Source organism: Emys orbicularis, chromosome 17 (assembly GCF_028017835.1).
Source record: "Emys orbicularis isolate rEmyOrb1 chromosome 17, rEmyOrb1.hap1, whole genome shotgun sequence".
NCBI lineage: Eukaryota > Metazoa > Chordata > Testudines > Emydidae > Emys > Emys orbicularis.
The window spans coordinates 3,909,173-3,928,620 of NC_088699.1; the positions used below are offsets into that span (position 1 = coordinate 3,909,173).

General features: G+C 41.5%; 2 protein-coding genes across 2 annotated transcripts in view; one reads left to right on the forward strand and one right to left on the reverse strand.

The window, feature by feature from the left end:
* NCOR1 (nuclear receptor corepressor 1) overlaps positions 1-15,363 on the reverse strand; it is a 104,474-nt gene extending 89,111 nt beyond the window's left edge. Inside the window, exon 1 of the mRNA XM_065418425.1 lies at positions 15,244-15,363. The gene's annotated coding sequence lies outside the window, so the exon portion shown is untranslated. The remainder of the gene's footprint in view (positions 1-15,243) is intronic.
* Positions 15,364-18,350: 2,987 nt separating this feature from the next.
* PIGL (phosphatidylinositol glycan anchor biosynthesis class L) overlaps positions 18,351-19,448 on the forward strand; it is a 90,403-nt gene continuing 89,305 nt past the window's right edge. Inside the window, 3 exon segments of the mRNA XM_065418388.1 lie at positions 18,351-18,366; positions 18,369-18,430; positions 18,433-18,856. Coding sequence (XP_065274460.1) covers positions 18,351-18,366; positions 18,369-18,430; positions 18,433-18,856 — 502 coding nt within the window.

The window sequence follows — 19,448 nt, forward strand, 5'->3', positions numbered from 1 at the left end:
AATGTGGATTGTGTAATCTGAATGTTGGTACTGGTCAGGAATTTGTTTTGAATTTATTTCCTAATTTATTTCTCATAATATACCAGTAAAACAATGACAAGTTGATCCCTTGGTCTTGTACACTGGAGCTGGGCCGGGCACCATCTTTAAATGGCCACAAGGGTTGGGGGAGGAGGGAAGCAAAAGCAAATAAACATTATAAGGAAAACTGTGTGCACACACTTACCTTCTTGCCCCTTCATCAGCAGGCTCTTCTACGCTCTCCTGGCGGGACTGGCTAGACTCCTGTGGAGTTCCAAACAGGTCTTCTTGGGTTGCAGCATAGTTGGTGTCCCCCGTCGCATCTCCTCCCTTTTTCTCCTCCTCCCCCTCCCTCTTCATGGCAGAAGTCTTCACTCAAGGTGTCCACCGAGCTCTGCAGGGTGCCGGTGGGGCCACCGTCAAGTACGGCATGAAGTTCATTGCAAGTGTGGCAGGTCTTTGAGGGCAGCACCAGATTTCTTGTTGCCCTCCCTCACCTTGTGGTATCCCTGGCAAAGTTCATTCGCTTTCTAATCCCCAATGCACCCCTTTGCCTACATCCCCCGTGACATCCATTCATACATGTCCATGTTTCTACAGCTGTTCCACATTCATACATGTCCATGTTTCTACAGCTGTTCCACAGCTGTGCTTGCATAGTCTTTTTTCCCCCCTACAGACCCAGGAGATTTAATTCTTCCTGCTGCTCCACACAGGCGCATGTCTAATGCCTGTGTGTATGTGGAGCCATGGTACGGTAGACACAAACAACGGTGAGTTTCTAGGTATGCTTCCCATGGTGCACAATCAGAAAAAGATATTTCAAAAACGTAGGGGGTTTTTTGGTGGGGGGAGAACAGGGTTTGGAAGCATTCCAGTCTATGTTACTCCTATGCAGTGGAGTTTAAAATTGTGAGCAGATGGTCACTGTCGCAGGGACTGTGGTACTATCGGACAGTGGCTGGAAGATGGTTAGGGTCAACACAGGTCACCCAGTGTCTACACTCACATTGCGTTGACCACATTAGGTCTACCATGGCTCTACACTGTTTGGGGAGATGGTTTTACTCAATCACCATAACAGACATTTAGGCTGACCAGAAACAAATTTGAGTGTAGACAAATACATTAATAGATTGACACAAGTTGATTTGTGTTGACCTAACTTTGTGGTGTAGACGAGGTAGTGGGAGATAGTAGTGCATTTTGGAGGGTTGTGGGGTGTCCTCCCCCTTTTTTTTGATGGACTGAGTATTCTAGAGGGAGATGGAAACAGGTATGAAGTGAGGGGGGGGGGGGGAGAATCAGGGCCAGGGAGATAGTGCCAGGGAAAAGTGTGGTACAGATGTAGATGTCACCAGAGAGAAGGAGGCAGCAACTATGGAGAGCTATGTATCTGAACTGCCAAAAGGGGGCTGGGGAAGATAGATGGGGACAGTGAAATAAGAGAAGCTGAAGCTGTTGGGAGGACTGGAGGAGGAGGACAAAAATTACAGGGAAATGGTGATACTGTGAGAAGGGGAGCAGGAGAGCTGTGGTCAAAGCCACAAGGAAACTATACCAGAACATAGCAAGGTAGGAATAAATCAGAAAACTAATTTAAATTTAAATTCAAGCTGCTCAAAGTTCCTGATAGATGCCACATAAGATTGACTGTTGACATTACTGTCTAAGTTTTAAAAGTATGCATGTTCCTGTGATAGTTATTTGAGTTATTTGTGCAAGAAAATGATTTCACAACACGTGTTGCAAAGTGGAGACCTATAAAATCTGGTTATTGCAGTACAATACAGAATTCTGCGCCAATAAGCTTAAGAGGTCTAGTGCAACATTTCTCAAATGCAGCCACCAGGGGCTTTTCTTGTGGCCACAGCCTCCTGGGCTGTGGGGGGGCGGAGGGTGTGACCAAAGTAGCAGCCCCTCCCCTCCTTGCTGCTCCTGGATACACCACCTTAGTGTTGGTTGCTGGGGCCACCAGTAGAGGTTGGGCCCTGCCACCTCTGGAGACACCTGGGGCACATGCTGGAGGAGCAGGCATGTCGGTGAATTCCCCACCTTCCCAGGGGTGGTGGGGCTCAGGCTTTGGGCTCTAGCCCTGGGATGGGGTTTTGGGCTCCAGCCCCAAGCTCTGGCTGCACAGTGGCAGGCCCCAGCAACCAACACTACATCCCTGGACCCAGGCTGCAGGGCTTCGGGCCATGGGGGTTCAGGGTCCAGCCCCCGCTGCCTCCCCCGACCTTCCATCCAGGGCTTAATTTATCTCCAGGCTTGCCAAGGCTGAGTAAGTCTGCTGTAAAATGTGATACTTGTATGTTTGTAAATATCACCTTTTCACAACAGACTTACTAGCTAGCAATAAATAAATTACAATGATTTGGACATGTGCATGTTTATTTGGTTTTCCCTAAAGTTACTTAAGTATTTTAGGAAAAAGCTTAAGAGGTCTTAAGAGTGGCCACCAACAAGAGTTAGTGGCCACACTTTGAGGCCACCAAAAATTTGTCCTGAGAACCCCTGGTCTAATGTGCCATCAATATGGGTAAAGTTTCACAGAACTTTATTAATGCTAACAAGAGTTGCATATGTCAATCACACAGGTTGGATAACTGATAGGTCTCTAAAACAGGATACACTTATTTGCCAGAAACATCCACTGGAAATGTTTTCATATTGTCAGCTAATCATAATCTACATCTAACAAGTAATGCATAAATAGCAAATTAACATCTCTGAAAGCTACCCAACACAAAAGGAAAAAGAATCAATTTAAAAAATATATCAATTTTTTAGTGGAAGTTGGATCAATTATCTTCCCAAACCCAGAAATACCACGCTTGGACTTCAGCTTTGTAATACAACTCTTAACACTCCAGACTGATGACAACTAATTTTTACCACTCTCAATCCATTTATACATGGTATTCAGAGTCAGATCTATCCCATGCAAGTTATCAGCTCTGCAGTCACTAGTTTCCTGCTTCATTATCAATGGAGTCATAAGATAACCATTCAAGAAAAACAGCAATGAAGAATTTTAGTTTAAAAACAAACAAAACAAAAAAAACCACACAGATAGTTAGTGGTCTGAAACAGCGAACAGTGGGAGCCCTGAGTCTTAGAACAAGAAACCTCCCTGCTAAGTATTACAGAAATGGACAAGAAATTAGTACATTTAGCTACAGAAACATTAGCATAAGAGGCCAACTCCAAAACAGAGCACTCTTTGCTTCAACTCAGGAACCAATCAGAAGGTTGGTTTCCAAACACACTCATATTTATACTGTGCTTTACATACAAGAAATTCAGGAGATATACTTCACTTCACTCCTTTCAGTGTGCATTCTGTTGGAGACAATGACAAGAGATTGAAAAGAATCCTTAAAGTACATATAAATCTTACTGCACTTTTTAAAAAATGTAATTGATTTCTTTAATAGATCAACATCAGTAATTCACATAAAGGCACTAGCCATTTTAGGAAGTTCTATATTATAACTGGGAAAACACTTTTGTAGAACAAATAAAAATGTATTCTTTAAAAACGTTAAGATCCTCTTCATAAGTGCTGTGGATCATTTATTACTTTGGCCTCAAAATCTCAGAAGTGACATGTTCATGTCCAGGGCCTTGGACATATGCTATCATGATGAATTAAAATAATGCATTGTCATTTTATTTTAAGCTACTTGTTTTCTTTTATTGTAATTCCATATATTTGTACTGCCTTCTTCATTTTCTGTGACAAGAAACCTAAAAAAATCTAAACTGTCCCTTGAGGACTTTAGTCTTAAATAGTTATGTACAACATTTTTTTGTAGAAAGGGTACGATCACAAAAATTGCCATTCCTATCTCTATTAAGATACCAAGTTATGAGACACATAAGGCCCTATTAACATTTTATAATCATGCTGCTCGGTTAATTAGAAATGTCTTAAGCTTTAGGGGCCCCCAAAAGCACGACTGGGAATAGTACTATATTGTCCAAGAAAGTCACACAAAACAATGCTGTTGGGTTTTTTCTTTCCAATTACTCAAGGAACTTTAAAATATATTAATCAAATCCAGTTAACATATTTAAACTGCAAATATTAAGAAATCATCATACATGAAGTAAAAGACTATTAGTATTGACAAAAATTATGTTCCAGGGAAACCCAGAAAGAGCAGCTAGAGTTTTAGAAAGAATTAAATACTATGATAGCATTCAGAAGGTATTTACACCAACATTCTAATGTAACTCATTAGCAAGAAAACTTGGAGCGATTTTGGACTTTCAGAGTTGGAATATATTTTATTTAGGGAGGGGGAAGAGGTGAGTGGGTGTGTGGAGACAGCTGATTTAAATCTTCATTGAGAAGAACTTGGAGAGAGACCATTTAAACTACTGAGAATTCTAGCAGTCCAACTCCTGAAGTCACAACGGGGCAATTACTAAAAGTAACTCTTACTTTTAAAAGCTGAATATAGTGATTCACAGTTAACTGCAACATGTAAAGTGAAGCTTTAAAAAAAAAAAAAAAAAATCACAAAAGGTATTCACATTCCCACCCCACACACACACACACACACACACACACACACTTTCAATGACAGAGTTCTAATTTGTGGTTAGAAAAATGTTACATTTGATCTGTTCACCCTAAACCATTTTTATTTATGTGTACACAGAATCAACTGGATCAACAGAATTGCGTCTGACCAATATTTGTACAAATAGCTTGACATGATTTAATACTGCAAGCACACTGTATGTGTTCCACTTGTCTCTGAAGAGTCGGTAAGCAATAGCATTTTCAGTGTCAAATCTAGTAAATCAGCATGGCTCCACAGTATTCTCTCTCTCATACATCTTACATTTATATTCCTTCTACAATCAAGTCTAAACTTAATTCCCAAAGGATTCTACACTAAGGCCTTGTCTTCACGGGGAAAACAGACCACAATACAGTTATTGCCAGATAAGCTATTGTAGAAGAGTTCCCTGTGTGGATACTACTCTGGGATAAAAATCACTTTATTCTGGAATAATTACTGCACCAGAATAAAGTGTCCACATGGGGAGCTATTATGGAATAGCTATTCCAGTCAATTTCCCTAAGTAGACAAGACCTAAGAAAAGTTGGATAAGCCATTTAGTCACAAGAACTTTACTTACAGGTAGCTCCTTTCCCTTAAAATTTCTCTCTTACACCTGCAACAAATATGAGGATCTTATTGACTAAGATTAACACAGGTGTGTGTGTCTGTGCAACAGTGCAGTACGTGCTACAATTACAGCCTTCCTGTCCTGACACAAACCTTTCCTTATCTTACTGAGTGTTACCATTTCAGTATCAAAACTGAATTTGACTGACATTTGAAAAAATGGTAATTTCAGTCTCAGTTTTTGTGGTACAATGGGAAATGTCACTCATCCTTATGCTGCTTACAAGAGCTGTTCTTGGACAACAGAAAGTAATCGATCTGTAACACCACCTGACAAATCAGCCTTCTCTTGAGCTACCTACAAAAAATGTTATAGCTTAGAAATAATACACTTACTTATATTTTAAACTACAGAAACCTGACCTGGATTCTGTCCTGTATAATTAAAAATCTAACTAGAAACTTTAACAAAGACCACAAAGATCTCCCTACCCACTCAGATATACTGTTACTCCCTCTCCATCCTGCAAACCTACTTCTAGAAAAACTGGGCAAAATATTATGAGCTCTTATAGACTGCACTGAAGTTCACCTGATGTGCACTTTGGACCGAGAACTAGCAAGTACCTGGCAAACAGCTCCGCAGGAAGTCACAGCACTGAAATAACTAAACAAGAGTATCTTTTACAAAAAATGCATATTTTAGTCCCCAGTCTCAGTCACTCTTCCTGGGGCAAAAGGAATTGGAAGAAAAAAATTACTGAGCACCCACACTGTGCTGGTAGGAAAGAGGGAAAAGGTGCAGGCATGTGGGAGGGCAGACATTTATAAATCATTTGGATTTCTATTTGTTATAGTGAGTCCAACTGAAATTAATCAATGCTGCAGATCATCACTGGGCTAAAGTCAATAACCAGTATCAATTACTTATTAGGAAGGAATTATTACTGTCCTTCCAAAACAGGTGGGTTCCTGGTCCATGACTAGTGCTCTAGGCACTATGATAATACAAATAACAAGTACAATATTATTTGAGAGCAGCTGTGATATGGGAAAACAAAATCAAGAAATTAAATCATGAGCAAAACAAATTATTTGCTTTTAACTGCAGGTTTGGAAGGGTAAGAATCTTTTTCCTCTTTCCCCAATGAAAGCTTTGACTATGTAGTTTTATTTGCATATCCATGAACTACCCTTCTACTGGTTATTGTAGTTTGCAGATGTAGCCAGCAGGCAAAATTAACTTCTTAATCAACAAACATGCATTTGTATTTCAACAACAAAAATGTTATTAGGAGCATGGAGGGTCTTTTTGCAACATTTAAATCATAGGTTGCTCTTTACAAGAATCTCTTCTTTAAGAAGGCAACGTTTTAACAATAACTTCTAAGGCCAGTTTTAACAATAGCTTGCTTCTAAGGCCAAAGATCTCATAGTGAGGGCCCTTTAAGAAATTGAGAGATTATGTATTCCCCACTATGGCAGTGTTGCTGTACTCCTGAATGCCCAAAGTACTAACTACAGATTGTGTCTGGTTCACATTGTAAGTGACATGAGAAGAAAACAGGGTAGACTAATATAGCCAGTGACAGGAATGACAAAAACCAAAGAGCATTACAGCAGCCAAAAAGAAGATGTCATGTATTATCCATTATCAGCAAATACGCAATATCGGCATAACTTTTCCAGCTACACTAAGACTGCAAAATATAAATATATAAAAATTCTGATTATGAACAGGACATTTCCATGAACACAGATTACAGTACTGTCAAACTCCTAACACTAATAAAAATACTTCTGAAACATTATTCAATCTTTTAATATTAATAATTCAAGTTTGATTAAGAACAAATTTTTGCTGCAATTCTGAAAGATGAACACTGGTTGCAGTTAAATAATTTGGACCAATTTTACAGGATTTTTAAAGCTAAAATATTATTTAAATTACCAATTTAAGTCATTTCTGGAAAGTAACTATTAAGTTTAAAAGTAATGTTCCACCAAAGCAAAAGTTAAGGAGTTAATAGGGTGCAATTTACAAATGCTCTTATCCAGCAACATTGTATTCTAATCTCCATGCTGTAATTTAGGATGTTAAATAAAAGTTGTTAATGTGAACAGAAATGCAAGGCCTGGGTTGAATGAAGCTATGATGCATTAAATGGAAGACCACATGAAAGGTAATTAGGCCATGTAATGTTTGAAACATAATCTGTTCCTAAGGAAAGGGAACTCAGACTGTATTTACATCTGTTAAGTAGTATCTAATCAGCAACCCTCTTACCTTGAAAAAAAGTGTGACTCAAGCAAATGTTAACATTTACAAAGTCAGACCATTGGCTAGCAAACAAGAGGTACAGTTCAGTTTCTAGTTTCTTATTTGCTGGCTGCAAAGGCAGTCTCTGAGGTAGGAAACACTTCATCCCTTTTCAGCTACGCCTGTGGCTAATGAAGGACTGGCATTCATATATATCCTGAAGGAACCCCCACTCAGCCCTCGTTGGCCAAGGAAGGTCACCCCACAACATGAAACCATGAGATATGGGGAAGTCCTCCACTCACTGGTTAGAGTGAGGAGGGTGTAAACATTTTCTTGATTAAAGTATGGTTAAATTTGTGCTCGGTGATGGGTTAGGTACAACCAATGAGGGAATAGTTCAACACCTGTAGTTAGGTATTATGGTTTTCAAATTTCATATGAATTTTCACATGACAAGCATGCAATATTAGACAGCTTTCATTCTGAAGACATTTTATGCATCTCCTGGTCTCCTCTCCACCACATCTCCACTCCCATTGGTTCCAAATAGGAGAAGAGCAAATAGAATAAAACCATGAAAGAGAGCCCTCTCATGAACTGAAAACTGGAAGCCATGCCTGAAAAATTGCTATCTAGAAAATAAGTAATAATAATCAGTCCAAATAGCATGAAGGCAAAGTTCACAGAACCTTGTATTTGAACATGAATTGCTCCTATTTCATTTGGGCTTAGAAGCATTGTGTCACATGATCTCAACCCTCATAAATAAGAAATATACTACACAATCATCCTTCCTGTTTAAGACACACCATCTGCTTTTTCTATGCTTGACCAAGAGCTTAGGCACATATCAAAACTAATCATGACATAGAAGATTACTTCTCTGATGACAGGCCATCTCTAGCTAAAACTGCTTTTAAATAAATGGGACATGCAGGAAGTTCGCTGTGTGGTCACAGTTTTCCAACCTTCATCCTCCTACCACGCCCCATTTCTCCCTCTAATGGATATCAAAACTACCAGATTTTAAAAAGACTATTTGAATTTGACCATTAAAGAGATATTGACTTGACAAATTATGATGTAGTATTAATAAACTAAACATTTCAGAAGAAAATAGAAGATGAGGAGCAATCATACAAAGTGACTAACCATACCAGTGCACTCAAATAGACCCAATATCACCCAAAACGCTAATCCAGAGGATCAGATGATTGGAGTTCTTTTGAAAAGCCCACCAACTAACACTTGGAAAAAGACCAAACAAGAGGTTTAGATCAGTAGTACTTATTGCTTTAAACAGTTTTCTGAAGAGAAATTTTAATTCAGGATATGGAAGATGCTCACTCATGCAAGTTCATACAATGTGAAACTAAGTTTTTCTATTATGAGCTGCCTGGAAATATACTATAATGAGCGCTAGGAAAACTTAAATTATGACAGCCACTGAAGTTATTCCTGTTGTAAATACATTTTTGCCCAACAATGTTTCAAACTATAAACTGTTATGCAGCAGATTTGCTTCTTTAAAATGTAACAAATACTTAAGGCAGTTTCTTACTAGGAACTCATTTAAAAGGACTGCATTACACATACAATTAATAGAGTTAAAATAGTCCTTTAGGAATCTGACTTATCCCAACAAAACCAAAGAAATTAAGGGTTAAAATAAGTACTCCATCCTGAAGTCACCTTATAATTCAGCACTGTGTAATTTATCATAGAGCACTCTAGGACAGGGGTGGGCAAACTACAGCTCGCCAGCTGTTCCTCGAGCTCCTGCTGGGGAGTGGGGTCTGGGGCTTCCCCCGCTCCGGCGCTGTGGCACTCCAGCTGGGGAGCAGGGTCGGGGGCCGCTCCACGCAGCTCCCAGAAGCAGCGGCATGGCCTCGCTCCAGCTCCAATGTGTAGGGGCAGCCAGGGGGCTCCACTCTGCACGCTGCCATCGCCCGCACAGCTCCCATTGGCCGGGAACTGCGGCCAACTGAAGCTGCAGGGGTGGTGCCTGCGGACAGAGCAGTGCGCAGAGCTGCCTGGCCGTGGCTCCGCATAGGAGCCGAAGTGGGGACATGGCTGCTGCTTCCAGGAGCCGCTTGAGATAAGCGCCGCCCAGAGACTGCACCCCATAGCCTCTCCCCATGCCCCAACCGCCTGCTCCAGCCCTGATCCCCCTCCTTTCCCCCTCGATCCCAGCCCAGAGCACCCTCCTGCACCCCAAACTCCTCATCTATGACTTCAATAGCTCAGACATAGGTTAGGGGTTTGATATAGGAGTGGGTGGGTGAGATTCTGTGGCCTGCGTTGTGCAGGAGGTCAGACTAGACGATCATAATGGTCCTTTCTGACCTTAAAGTCTATGACTCTATGATCTCCAGCCCCACCCCAGAGCCCCCACCCCCAGTCGGAGCCTGCACCCCTTCCTGCACCCCAACCCCCTGCCGCAGCCCTGATCCCTCTCCTTCCCTCTGAATCCCTCGGTCCCAGCGCGGAGCACCCTCCTACACCCCAAACTCCTCATCCCCAGGCCCGCCCACCACCCCCAGCTGGAGCCCTCACCCTACTCCCCGCCCACCCCAGAGCCTGCACCCCCAACCAGAGCCCTCACCCCAACCCCAATTTCATGAGCATTCATGGCCCGCCATACAATTTCTATTCCCAGATGTGGCCCTCGGCCAAAAAGTTTGCACACCCCTGCTCTAGGACCATTGCAATCATTAATTCACATTGAGGCAATTTAAGAATAAAATAGCAGTCCAAGTGTAAATCCCATTGCCTCTGTTGGTTTATTAAATTAGGTGGAATAGTGTATCTTGAAATAATTTAGTTTTCTTGTAAAAAAATGGAACTTTCAAAAATTATAGCCTTTCATTAGTACAATAATAATCTCTAGGTCATATACAGTATAGTGCACTCCACCCATAAAAAACTATGGGATAACACTTAACAAGTATTAAGATCTATAATAAAAGAGTAAAAGAACCACAGAATCTTTACCACTAATAAGTATAGATAGCTGTCCTGTCAAGAGATATGCAAAGGCATGTAGAGATGGGCCCTTGGGTATCAAGCACACAGTGTTTCACAGAGTACACAGAAGCAGAGGAAAATACAAGTTCAATTGGGCTCAAGACAAATTCAGGCTTAGACTCTAGATACATAGACAATATTCTTTAAAATTAGAATTTTCAAAGAATTTAAAAGCAATACCAAACTTCTTGTCAAATACTATACCAAATTGAAAAGTGGCATTCCAGAGAAAAGGATTATTTCTATTTATTGTGTTCAGTACTGCGTTTGAGGCATGTGCTATTTAACAGAAAGCATGAACAGGTACACATGCAATCCTTTTGGAAGGCTCAGACCACAGATTCCAGGGTAACCACAGCAAATTGCAAACTCTGACCCAGATTATGCATTGTGACCAGTAGAGGTACTATGTTGATGGTGTGACAAGGCCACAAGTTTTACTCTTCTTACATGGACACCCAGTATATCAGAACAAAGGCAACTAATAATTAGACAATATTTTAAAAGAATATATTAATCCAAGATAAAAATCTACAATGGATACCAATCAAGGATGTGCTTTTTTTATTGAAAGTATTTCTCCTAAATCTTGTCATGACTAAGAATACTAATTAGTTGTAGGTTGCAGTTTTGCACGATTACCCACTTACCCTTTTTTGGGGGGGTGGGGGGGGAGATTAAAAAGTTAAATTCATTATAACTACAAAACTGAATTAATGTCTCCAGATTAAACATGAATCAATAGGTATACACTTTAAGAGAGGGATACGTAAGTTTTTCTTTAATAAAATGCTCTGGATACAAGTTAAAACATTTTCAGCATTTGTTAGTCATCTGCCTTGAAATGAGGATGCTCTCATAAATGGTTTGCAAATTTGTTGCCCTTCATGGCAGCTTCAGTAAAGTCTCTACAGGAATTCTGCTGATAACTTACTAAAGCAGTTTTTCCACAATGCATCACCACCAGTTTCCCTAGAGCAACATAAAAACAAAACAAAAAAAACACCTATGGAGGCTATTTTTCCTCTCTTTCCCAGGGATAAGCACATACAGTATCACTTCAAGATGACTGCTGACAGGATTAACCAAATTCACTTCCCCTGAACTAGCAGAAGGAAACAAGAGAATGACTTTAAGAAAGCATCACACCATGATGGACAAGTCTTCTATTTCTTCTGATTTTTTTATTTTAGAGGTATTCACACATGGACAGTGAGAAAGTTATTATTTTCAGCTTTAGATAATCCGGTGAGCCAAAGCACCCAGGATTTTTAGGTCCAGCCGGCAGTGATTAAATTTTACTTGTCTGAACTGAGTTTTTTTTACTGTTTCGAGCAGTTGCACAATAGGATTTTTTCAGAGGCTGACTAATGCACCTTCATACAAATATAAGATCTCTATTTTGCAATAAGCTTTGAAGTCATAAAGAGGTGAAGTCAGTCACTTTAAAAAAAACCACATAGACCAACATCCTCCTCAAGCATTAAGAAACAAAAACACTGCATATCAAAGCAGTCTAGGACTAATTGGGGAGCACTGTTTAAGTGTTTTGGACATGTGGTGATTCAAGGACATACAAGTATCCTGAGAGACCCTTAGCTCCAAAGTAAATTGGAATTCTCTGCATGTAGACTAATACTCCATGGTGAAGCTCCAGGAGGTCCAGGTGACTTCAAACTTGTAGCAATTTATCAGTGAGAATGGATAAAAATCAAGGCAACATAGTGAAGATTTTAGCATCACACACAACATCGTTTCTAGACAGAGAAGCAGAGAATTTCCTTGTAAGTGGGAAATGTATTGAGCACATTCCGGACTATTTGCATAATTTAGAAATAGACCAAAGTAAATATTTATAGACAGCAATGGTGCATAGGTCAGAATTTTCACCTGGATCATTTACAGTGGAAGGACTATGTGGCACATGAAGTTAATTTATTCATTTTTCACTTGTGACTTTGGTTCAGATTTGACTAAAGTTCACAAATGAGTATAAGAACATCAGACTAGCATTCAGGAAACATTTGTTCATTTTATGAAACCACTATAGGGGTAGTATTCTTCCTTAGAATTGTATTGTGCTGCATTGCACTCTCATGTACTGTACCTGGCTTCCAACTTCAATGATCATTAACATTCAATTTTTTTTTTTTTAAGTTAGACATATTTCTTAAAAGAAAAACTGAATAATGTTTTGGCTACTTAAGGAAATCCCCATTGAAAAAGCAAATTGAAGGAGAGCACAACAAATAAAGAGAAAGATAGGCTAAATATACTGCACATAAAAATGGCCCAAAGCTTTTAAAGAAAATTAGACCCGCACCGAACAAAGAGAGATATGACTAATGTTACACAGAGAAAAAGTTAATGTGACAGTCAATAAAAACAGTTCTGGCTGATTTTAATCTACTGTTACAAGTAACAACTAAGATAAATATAACAAAGATTGAGGGCAATTTTTTTTTTATTGTACATTTGCCCGCAGTTTGTGTGGAGTCCATTTCCCCTGTTTGTAAAAGTCTCTCACCTACACTCACTGGGAAGATAAATATTTTAGAAGACAGAAAGATGTAATTATAAGGCCACAACAACTAGTGAAGAGAAACTGAAGAAAGAGATTCGAAGGCAGGTGTAGCTACTATGACCTCATTTTTTTGAAATCAGATTTCTAGTTATAGTGTCCCTTTAAATAAAAAGATCAGAATGAATGGAATTTTGCATTAGAATTCCATCAAATGTCAGAAAGCCTGGTGTGGATGACAAAATAAGTAACCTATATGGGTTCTGAGAGCATTTAGAATGTGTTAATTTCTATCCTGCTAAGACTATGACATATTTTGATATTTTAGCATCAGCAAACCCTTCATTACATGTTCAAAATACATTCTGGTCAACCATTGTTATCTGCATTGTATTCTAACCTACTGAATACATGAAACTAAATACGAAAAACACTTTCATTGCGGCACTTTGTCCACTTCCAAATGCAAGTTATAACTCCAACAGCAAGAAAGCTCCCAAATTTTGCTCATTCCCAGGCATCAGTAGTACATTTAGATGAGCAATAACATGCAATACACTTTCAAATTAAAAAACATTACTTTGTAGATTAATTTATATCAAAAATTTAACCTTGCCAAGGAACCTATATGAGAGAGCAATGCCAAGAAAAATTAATGACACGTTCACAAATAATTCCAATTGAAAATAGCTACAAAAAATCCACTTATCTGAACTTTCCTAGCTTTAGGACAAGTTTGTACCTTCCCCCCATCACACCCATACTAGACTTCAGCAGACTAGAAATCCACTTCAAATATTATATACTTTTTCAAACTTCATAGTTGTTTAGGCAAAAAGAAATGGCAAAATACTGGCGTTTTACTATGCAGACTACGGCCAACAAAAAATAAGATCTGGACACAGTCCTTATGTGAACAAACATACTACTGTCGTTATCTTTTTTATTCAGGTCCTCATCACCAAATTATCACTATGTTAAAAAGAGAATATAGCACAACTTCTCCTCAAATAATAAAGTCTATAACAAAAAATAAAATAAAATAACAAACATGAATCCAGTATAGGTCTAATACTCATTACCCATGGACTCCGTAGGTTTAAAATAGCATACAATGTAAATATATTTACACAAAGCCTACCATTCCAAGTTAACTCACTAGTGATAAGGGGAAATATCTACAGCCTGGACCCACTATTGTTTTTTCACTTAGGTTACATAGTTCTTTGCAATTATGAAGTAAATAGAATTGTTAAAGGACACCTTTTTCTAAGCATGAAAAACAAGAACTTCAGACAGCAATACCAGTTTATTCAGAACTGCATGTGTATTTATGCTTGTTTAATATTAAGAGTGGGTAATGTTAAACCGGACTGATGACCGATTACAATTAACACCATATACTTATACACAATAGCAATAACCAGTTTTGAAGAGTAACACAGAGTTCTCTACCATGAAGTTTGAACAGTTAAAATAAGCCACTTCCATTGTCTCCTGCAACATCACAGAGATGACAGAGACGGGAGATGTTTACAGATCCTAAATCAACAATTCAGTGTCAGCATCGGCATCAGCAGCAGCACCGCCCCCACCCCAGTGTAGGACTAGGGCAGGCAGCTCTAGGGCAGCAACTGCACTTTCCAACCCGCAGCTTCTGTAAACAGGACCTCTTCAGAAACTGACTACAGTACATCGAACAATCGCACACTCCTCTCCACGTCCCCGGCTGGTTGAGTTTTCGGCACGCCTCCTGCTCCCCTCCCCTCCCAAGGAGGGACCGACATCCAGGAGAAGAGCGATGCTCTGGAATTCCTCCAGAAACCTGCTGGCAGCAGCCAGCCCTGCTACACCCCAGGCCTAATCCCCTCATCCCCAAACACCTACCCCACCCCCGCTTCATGCTCGCCCCCGCTGCCCCCACCTCCCCACGAGCCATTCACAGCTCACCCCCACCACCTCCCTATGGGCAAGTCTCTCTAGCCCCCCCAATCCCCTCCAGCCCCCCTTCCTCTGCGTCCCACCCCTCCCCCACCCTGCCCCTCCCATGCCAGCCCCACCCGCTCTCCCTACTCTCCCCGCCCCACCGCCCCGGGGGGGTGGCAGCCCAACATTACCTCTCCTGGGTCCCCGGGGAGAAAGGGAACGGCCAGGAGCCCCCGCCTCCGCCCCCTCCTCCTTACAGCTGCCGCGCTAGGCCCCGATGCCCGAAACGGCGGCAGCGCCTCCCCCCCAGTTGCCCGATGAAACCCTCCCCCTCTTACCGGCAGCGCGGCGCTGGAACGGAGCAGACGGCCGACTCTAGCTAGGGTCGGGACTCGCGGAGTCTCTCACCTCAGCCTCAGCTCCTCCGTCGCCGCCATCTTGTCTCCCCTCCCCCCGGCTTGGGCGGCTCCTCCCCCTTTGGCCGGGTCCTAACAGCTACATAACAAACCCGCACAGCCGGAGGCCCGTTTCTCATTTTCTGCCCACTGTCAGGGGCGGATCACAAACACTCGGCCTTTTCCTATTCTCCATGGGAGTCCCAGTAGCACCGGACCGGGCCGATCCGTTTCTGGGCAGCGGAAGGAGGGGTGTCACTATACTGCTGCCAGGACCCGTCGGTCTGTGCAGCGGTAAAGGGCTCCCCCCCCCAATGGGGGGGAAGAAGCGGGGTGCCCGCGGCATGGCCATAGGGGAGACTCACGGAGGGGAGGGGGCAGCCTTCGCTATTTAGTGGGGAGCGGGCAAGGGGGGCACTGACTATGGGGGAGCAGAGACATGGCCATAGGGTGGGGTCTAGGCAAAGGCGGGGGGGGGGGGGAGGCAAGAACATGACGGGGAACTCACCGTGGGAAGGAGAGAAAGGACGTGGGGCAGGTGCCAGCCATTGATAGTGGGTGGGGACACTAAGCAGTGGAGGAGAGGGTTACGGTGTGACACTTGCGGGGGGAGGTTGTAATCATTTGTAGTCTTTTACAGGACAATATGTTGCACTAACACGAGCAGACCGAGTGTTGTCATCTCAAAATTAGCAATTCCAACGCCTGATGATGAGACCTGTGCATTAAATATTAGCGGGTGAGCGATAGTTCTGCTTGCAGTGGTTCTGTTTGCCAAGACCCTGCATGCAGGAGCAGAGCCAGCAATAGACTGATGATCCTTTATTTTTCTGGAGATATTTTATTAAACTAATGGGATTATACCCAGAAAAACTGTCTTTCCATACACACTCCAAATAAGGTCAAATCAATATATTTTATAATAGGTGAAATGTTTGGCAATGCTGTATAGGTTGGGGCCATATAAACAGAGAAGGCAAATCCAAATCCCATACATGCACAATGTCAGTGTGATTAAAATAAGAGTGAATACAGCAAAGGGGAGAAAAGAGCTTTACATATTATCAATGCACACAAGATGTTTTTAAAAATCCATCTGCAAAGCTGTTAAGATGTGAAAATGTGAATGAGTGAGAAATTAATTATTCCAATTAGAGGAGCACAGCAAAACCCTTCAACACAAGTGAAAGATAATTTTTAGAACTACCTTAAAAATGAATCCTACATTAAGGGAGTCACCCTCTGAAACGGAATGAGACTTGGCAAGTCTGCAATATATTTTACACTGTGAATGTTTCATACATGCTGTATAGGTTGAGGGGCAATGGGAGAGAGAGAAAAACAGAGACATAGTCTTGCCAAGTTTCAATTTCAGGGAGACTCACATTTTGTAATTAATTTTGTGCTATTTTTCTCAAGCATCTCCCTCTAGTGAGGAAGGATTTTTTTTTAAATGTCTTAGTGAGGCAATTAAAATGTGAGTTTTTCTTTTGAAATATCCCTTTTTCAGGTTGCCCACAGCAAATAAATTATATAATCTTTTTTTAAACATGCAATTTTAAATGTGATAACACCACAGAGAGATCCCAATTCTCAGGCATTCTTCACAGGAAAAAAGGGACTTTTAGTGGATGTAGTTTTTAATATTTTAGGGAGTGAGTCTCGTTTCCATGCTCACGTAGACCCCATTGAGTGTGAAGGGCCCTGTTTCAATGTTTGTGGGGGTGTAATGGTCCATATAATTACTGTAGATATTTATTTGGTGGTTGACACTCTAGCAGCTGGGTGTACTTTATTATTTTTATTATTATATTAAAATGTATTTATATTGCAGTAATAGGACCCCATTGTGTTAAAGCGCTGTACAAGTTTGAGATCTGACACTCCCTGCCCTAAAGTGTTTACAATCTATAATATCAAACCTGCAAACACTTACATGGTTAATTTTCTGGACTGTGAGTGGTTCTATTGATTTCAGTAGGTTTACTCACAATGTATAAAGTTAAGCATGTGCACAAATCTCTACAGCTTCAGGTCCTAAATAGACAAGATAAACAGTAAAAACAAGATAAGCTGCAGGTAAGATGTCAAATGTACATGTATTTTTAGTTTTTAGCTTTTTTAATGTTGATTTTCCCCAGACCGTAGTCCTTATCCTGCTCTACAACCTTTTGTCCAAGTGGTTCAGATGTTACCCTTGCTGACTACTCTTCTACCTTGCACATCCCCAGGAAAAACATTCTTAATATATTTTATTACTTTTCTAATTTTAATGTATATATTTTTTCCTGTTTCTCTATTCCCTCCATCTCCCTCTCATGGTAACTTCAACCTCTAATCTGCACCCAAATGCCTTCTATTTCATGTTGTCACAGTTATAATAGTTGTGCATCACAGAGGTCTGAACGTGTCTGGAATCTCTGACGGCATGCTCCTCGTACCCTACTGCTCCTTCAGTTCTATATGATTTAGAAGATTACAACCAACTCACGTGGCTTCTGTAATCTACATTAGAAGGCAGCAATGGGATAAACAAATTATATGATCTCAAGTCCTACATTTTTTATATTTATATTTATTATTATTTGTCAACTTCATGTATTTGGTGCTGTCCAAGACACAAATAATAAAGACAGTCCTTGCATCAAAAAGTTTACAACGTAAAGTCATAATCCTGCAACTGGATCTGTATGAGTAGATCCCAGATTTCAGTAGAATTCAAGGGTCCATCCACTTGGACCTGACTGCAGGATCTCACCTGAGCCTCCAAACCAGGAGGGAAGAACTTGGTGTGTAAACTCTTTGGAGCGGGACTGTACTTCCTATGAGGCTGGTATGTCATCTAGCACAGTCTTGGGACTATAGGGATACAAGTGATTATAAGCATTGTTAATTCATTTATTGTGGACAAAGCAAAATACACGCATTGGTAGAGGTGATTTTAAAGGTGTGTGTGTGACAACCACACGCATGTGGGGCCCATTGTGGCCTTTTCTGATGTCCCAGTGGGAACCTGCAGAGTGGGGAGACTGGAACTCTTTTCTCTGTGCATGAATCCATTCTGGGTGGATTCCCGCAAGGGGCTCATTTTCCCCTCCCCAAAGGGGGACATGTGGTGGGCCAGTTCTGGAAGGGCAGTGAAGGAAGGGAGTGAGTCCTGCGTGTTATCCCTGTCACTCCCTCCTGGGTTCACTCAAAGAAGAGAGCCTTGCTCAGGGAAAAGCCCTTCCAGGCGCGGAACCTTTCTGCCGCTTGTCCTTGTTCCCGCCCGGAACGAAGTGGTCCCTTCCGGTTTCGGTCGCTATGGCGCTGGCGCTGCTGGGTTCGTTCCTGGCGGCGCTGCTTGCGCTGGTGTGGCTGGGCTCGCGTTGGCTGCGACGACGCGGCGCGGGTTGGGGACACCGAACCCTGTGTGCGGCGGGACCAGCGCGGGCCGATGACGTACGTGCCCTGGTCGTGACGGCGCACCCTGATGACGAAGCAATGTTCTTTGCTCCCACAATCCTCAGCCTGGGCAGGTTTCGGGCCCAACTCTGGCTGCTGTGCTGCTCTTCAGGTGAGGGAGGGAGGGTGAGAAAGAGGAATGGGGGTTGGGTCTGGCCAACATTGACCAGATGAGGGAAATGCCAACACACTGCACCCAGTGACACCTCATGCTGTGACATCATCATGCCATGATGTCATTACCTGTGTTGCATCCCATGGTGACATCACCCAATCAGGCTTTTGTGATGTAGCCAACATCCTCATGATATCACCCCGCTTGACAATGATATAATGTAACTGAGTTGTGTCATACCCAAGGCTGCCAATTTTGCTTGGCCGTATTCCTGGAGTTTTCATCACATGATATAATCTTTAATTAAAGATTAATCTTCAGTTCCTGGAGACTCCAGGACAATCCTGGAGGCAACCCTATTTTACCACATTATGACTTCAGTACACCACAACATCACACTGTATGTTACAACTTCACAATGTTATGTGTGGCCTTGTAGTAGATGTGCACTCCATTGTGAAGTAATTGTCCCATCATGATACATTGTAGCATCGCTTACAAAATATCAGTACACTGTGACAAAACACAATATTGCATCGTTGTGCCTGACGCAATATGATGGTGATGCATTAAAACATCACCATGCTAT